At 36.9% G+C, this 6,038-nt stretch overlaps 1 protein-coding gene across 1 annotated transcript; it reads left to right on the top strand.

Moving 5' to 3' along the window:
• The first annotated feature begins 3,920 nt into the window (after positions 1-3,920).
• LOC109172012 lies at positions 3,921-4,922 on the top strand. Its single transcript, XM_019321137.1, has one exon. It carries the CDS (start codon positions 3,921-3,923, stop codon positions 4,920-4,922), a length of 1,002 nt encoding a protein of 333 aa, XP_019176682.1.
• Positions 4,923-6,038: the final 1,116 nt, after the last annotated feature.

The raw sequence follows: 6,038 nt of genomic DNA, 5'->3' as shown, positions 1-6,038 counted from the left end.
ATCGCTGCTAGCTCGGGCAGATTCAGGAGACTGAGTATCAATAGTATGCTGAGTGTCATCGCTGGAATGATCTGCGCCAAAATCATGAACAAGCGGATCATGCAATCCTATGTCCATGGAGGTGGGAATATTGGGCAGAGATGGTTGTGGAAGGCCAAAATCATGAACAAGCGGATCATGCAATCCTATGTCCATGGAGGTGGGAATATTGGGCAGAGATGGTTGTGGAGATTGAGTCTGTTTATGCATACCCTTCTCTGCCATAGGAAATTGGGATTCATAAAATATAACATCCCTAGAGATAATAGTAGATCCTTCATCCATATCATATAATAAATATCCTTTGATTCCAGCTGGTATGCCAATAAAAATATACATTTTCCCTCGGGGAGCCATTTTATGCCTCGCCTTAGAATTTGTGGCAGCATAACACAAGCAGCCAAAAACTCGAAGGGATCTTATGTCTGGGGCGCTTCCATATAATATATGATACAGAGTGGAGATATTGATCACTGGAGAAGGAAGCCTATTTATCAAGAAAACTGCATGCATCACGCAATGGCCCCAAAAATCCAAAGGAAGATGAGCTTGAAAACGAAGTGATCTAGCAACATTAAGAATGTGTTGATGCTTACGCTCAACAACTGCATTTTGTTGAGGAGTGTTGACACAAGAACGTTGATGAACAATACCTTTTCTAAGAAAAAATCATCCATTCTAAACTCAACTCCATTGTCACTTCGAATGATTTTTATCATCTTACCAAATTGAGTAAACACATATGCATGAAACCGCTTCACAAATTGTCTAGTTTCAGCTTTAGTTTTCATCAAATGCACCCATGTAAATCGTGAGTAATCATCAACTATAGTAAGAAAGAAATATTCACCTTTCAATAAACAAAACGGGAAAGGTCCCCATATATCAACATGAACCAAATCAAAACAAGCTTTCGAACGAGTAGTGCTTAAAGGAAAGGGAGAGCGTTTGTGCTTAGCTAAATGGCACACATCACATGCTACACTCTTAATTTTTGAGGTATCAATGTCACAAAGGAGATGGAGCTTGTTGGTTGGAAAATGACCCAACCTTTGGTGCCAGAGCTCCGGGCTAATGCACTGCATAACATAATGCTTATTTTGTGACTTTGGTTCCACCATTATGTATAGGCCTTTTTCTTCTCTAGCTAAACCAGCTATCTGCCCATGAATCCCCTGGATTATGCACTGTTTAGATATGAAAATCAGTCTATGGGCAGTATCTTCAATCAACTTACTCACAGAAATAATATTAAATTTGAAAGATGGAATATGCAGTGCTTCCTTTAGATACAAACTGTTATTAAGCTTGACATCCCCTACATGCTCAACTGTTATGCATTGGCCAGTGGGAAGGTGCACTTTAACCCCATTCACCATGTGACAAGTGGTAAGAGAATCAAGGGAGCACACTATGTGATTTATGGCTCCCAAGTCAAGGATCCAAGTTTAAGAATTTAGGGAAAGGGAGTTAATAGAAAACTTCACTACTACAGAACAGGTCATAGGCGTCCAAGCAAATGGACAATAAGAGTCCAAAGTTGCTTGGACGCCTATGCAGGGGACGCTGATTGTCATAGACAATCAGCGTCCAAAGTTACTTGGACGCCTAAAACTACAATAGGAGTCCAAAGTTCGTTGACTTTGGACGCCTGTTGTATTTTTTTTTTTTAAATTACCTTTAGGGGTCCAAAGTTTACGAAACTTTAGACACCTAAAGTAGTTTTATTTTTCTTTTAAAATACAATAGGCGTCCAAAGTCCACGAACTTTGGACTCCTATTATATATATATATATATATATATATATATATATATATATATATATATATATATATATATATATAATTTTATTTTATATTTATTTGATAAAATTTCCAATTTTTTCCTGTACAAAACTATTATTCACAACCTGTACATGCAGCCACAACCACTATACTGCGACTTCAAAGCATTGAACTAAACTTCATCAATACATTCACAACATATATATATGTAAACTAAATTAAACTTCAATACACATATACTATTACCAACACTTTAGCACTAAGCAAACTAAATACATTCACAACATATATATATTTAAACTAAACTTCAATATATTCAATTCACAACATACATCAACACTTCAAAGGTTTAAACACAAAGTAAACTAAACTTCATTACTAACACTTTAGCACTTTAATGCCAAAATTCACAACACTTCAAAGTTCTCAACAAAAAGTAAACTAAACTTCATTACCAACACTTCAATGCATAAATTCACAACACTTCTAAGTTCTCAACAATTCAAATGAAAGTTCTCAACATTTCAAAGTTATATGCATTCTTCAATAAAATATTTAGACCAAACCTCACAAATCTCATCAATTTGCTCTTGTGAGTAAGGCTTTGCATCAAATGCCTACAAAAATTTAAAATAATCAATTAATTAGTTTCTGTTGTAAAATCTATTTATGGACATTATTCTAGCATTAATGTTTTGATTTGTAACAGCATAATATTTATGGTATGATTCTAGAATAGCTGTTATATATATGATGTAATATTGTACAGAGAACTTTAATGAAATAAGAATCCTTTTCTCTGTTCTTCATTGTCTTTTTACTGTTCTTATTGTTCTTCGTTCTTCACGAGCTAAAGGCTTTCAAACCTGCAATACAACACGTTATCAGCACACGCTCAATCCCGGTGAACGGTAATCCTATAAACTTTTTATGTCTTGTTATTTTATGGATTATATTGCATATCAAAATCCTGCTACATTGCATATCGTTTATGAACACATTTACAAATATTAAACAAATTTTTTTTCAGATTATATGCTATTTTTCTTATACAGAAACTTTTCTTAACAGAGTTTTTTTTATATATAAACAAATTTCTCGAATTTCTTTTTAAAAAAAAAAAAACCTAATATTTATATAAGCCTAACAGATAACAATCTTCCGGATTGATATTTATATAATAAAAAAATTCTAATATTAAAAATAAAATAAAATAAAATAAAAATCCTAACAGAATATCAAGGGTGGATATATGCTTTTCCAGAAATTTATACATGCCTGTATGTTTATATAATCTCCAGAATATATGTTTTTCTGTCAATATGTTTATTTTTCCCCGTTTTATGTGTTAAAAATCCCCGAACTACATATCAAAATCTATATTCCAAAAATCAAAATCGAAAATATATGAATGATTTATGAGTAAAAATAATTGTTGTTTACATATTGTGTATGTTTTACTGCATTTTTTTCGAAACAGATGTGTGTTTTTTTTACATACTGTGTTCTTCCCAAACATCTGTAAATAAAATAAATAAATAAAATCAATCAAACCTCGATGATCGGAGTCGATGGCTCGATTTGTGTTCACGATTTTCAATGATCGGCGATGGCGGAAGCGGTTTAGTGTGCCGATGTCCGGCGATTGGTGGCGCCGCTGCTCTGAGCAGGTAACGCCGATCGGCGGTAGTGGCAGCGATAGAGGCTCCGGCCATAGCGGCAGCACGATTGCGATGATGATCTGCCTATTTGACGAACGAAGCAAAATAATTGGGCCAAAATAATTAGTGGAAGTGATTGTGATGATGATGATGGTCTGCTGTGATTGCGATGATGATGATGATGATCTACCGTTTCTATCTTTTCTTTGCAGACCAAAATAATTTAAACCTAATCTTTCATCCCATTTATCTTAATTGGGCCAGCATCATTTTAGTTCATTATCCATTTTCTTTCATTGGGCCAAAAATTGTGATATTTTCTACCATGAGCCTATAATTGGGCCTATTTTCTTCTTTGGGCCTATTTTCTTCTTCCAATCATATTGTGGGCTGATTTTAGGATAATAAAATATTCCTAATAATTTTTTGTAGATTATGGCTGCCCTAACCAAGCGTGAATTTACCGAATTGGCCCTAGACGGGAGCAACTATTTGACTTGGGCTCTTGATGTTGAGATTTATCTCACATCAACTGAGCTACAAAATACTATTATTGCTGATTCCACAAGCGATGCAGCCCAGAAGGCCAAAGCACTAATCTTCCTCCGCCACCATCTTAATCATGATCTTAAGAATGAATATCTTACCGAAAAGGACCCCTACATTTTATGGAAATCTCTCAAGGATCGATTTGATCAACAAATATCACTTGTCCTCCCCCAGGCACAATATGACTGGCTGAATTTGAGGTTCCAAGACTATAAGTCTGTCACCGAATATAATTCAGTATTACACAAAATTGTGTCACAGCTCAAGCTCTGTGAGCAAGAAGTTTCTGACAAAGACTTGATCGAAAAGACTTTGTCCACCTTTCATGCTAGTAACCTTGTACTCCAGCAGCAGTACAGGGCCAAAAACTATACCCAGCATGCTGAGCTGATCTCTGCCCTCCTAGTAGCTGAGAAGCATAACCAGTTGTTAATGCGAAACCATAATGCACGCCCTATTGGCTCTGCACCAGCGCCTGAAGCACACAATGTTGCCCAGTCGAGCAACACTAGGGGGGGTCGAGGTAGAGGACGAGGAAGAGGTCGTGGAAGGGGTACGAGTCGTGGAGGAAGAAATGGAGGCAACAAGAATCATAACTCCCGCAACAAGCAAAGGCAGCCGAAACATCAAGGACAACCAAGCTCATCCAATAATCATTCCGGGCAGCAGCAAGCCTGCTATAGATGTGGGTGCACAGGACACTGGTCTCGTACATGTCGCACCCCGAAGCATTTGGTAGAGGCATATCAGCAAATGATGAAGAGGGACAAAACACAACCTAAAAATGAGTCCCACCATGTTGCGTTACCAGAAGCAAACGCACTTGTTAATGCTGACGATGATGACCTCATGAAGTATGAGCTTGAAGATTTTGGAGATCAAGAATGATTCCTTTTCTTTTCCATAATTCTTGTTTTATGTAATAATCGTGGTTTGCCCACGACAGTTTCTTTCGTACTTTTCAGTGGTTGTGTGTTTTTTTTAGAACGAGTACTCTATGTTCTTTAAATAAATCTTCTGATGAATAAAATATCCATCCCTCCTTTTTCCTAACTACTCGTTTTCTATAGAGATATGGGGGATGTTTTTGCTTTATGCTTGGTCGATAGTGCAACTACGCACACTGTTTTGACAGACAGAAGATTTTTCCAAACACTCAACGAACACGAAGGCAAACTCTCAACAATAGCAAATGATAACATTCCTATTGTGGGCTCTGGAAGAGCTTCACTTATTCTTCCTAACGGAACGAAGTTAATAATTGAAACCGCCCTCCTATATCCTCAATCAAAAAGGACTTTACTTAGTTTCAAGGATATTCGGTCAAATGGGTTTCACATAGAAACTAAAACAAAAAACAATACAGAATTCCTTGTATTGACCAAAACAGTCAATAACCAGAAAAAGGAAATTGAAGAACTTCCTTCCTTTTCTTCCGGCCTGTATTATTGTTATATCAGGCCCCAAATTTCCTGCATTTCACATGCGGTGAAATATAAAGATACACATTCTTTCGGTCTATGGCATGACCGCTTAGGTCACCCTGGGCAAACAATGATAAGCCGGATACTTTCTAATTCGACTGGACATAACCTTCTTAGGACGAACATTCTTTCTACAAAAGACTATACTTGTGTTCCCTGTGCAAAGGGAAAACTTATTGTTCGACCCTCACGTCCTAAGATTGGTTTTGAATCACCTGTCTTCCTGCAGAGGTTACATGGTGATATTTGTGGACCAATTCATCCTTCATCCGGACCATTTCGATATTTCATGGTCCTTATTGATGCTTCCACCCGATGGACACACGTGTGCTTGTTGTCCACTCGAAATATGGCATTCGCAAAATTCATGAGCCAAATCATTAGGTTGAATGCCCAATTCCCCGATTATCCTGTTAAGAACATACGAATGGATAATGCTGGTGAATTCACCTCGTCAGCTTTTGACGATTATTGTATGGCCATGGGGATTAAGGTGGAACATCCTGTACCATATGTCCAC

This window comes from Ipomoea nil, unplaced genomic scaffold, assembly GCF_001879475.1.
Source record: "Ipomoea nil cultivar Tokyo-kokei standard unplaced genomic scaffold, Asagao_1.1 scaffold0143, whole genome shotgun sequence".
Taxonomy (NCBI): Eukaryota; Viridiplantae; Streptophyta; class Magnoliopsida; order Solanales; family Convolvulaceae; genus Ipomoea; species Ipomoea nil.
Note: the sequence above shows the minus strand (reverse complement) of the source record. Positions and strands in the feature narration are given on the sequence as shown.

Coding starts and splice junctions, on each gene's coding strand:
- LOC109172012 (XM_019321137.1), top strand. CDS start 3,921: ATGGCTGCCCTAACCAAGCGTGAATTTACCGAATTGGCCCTAGACGGG.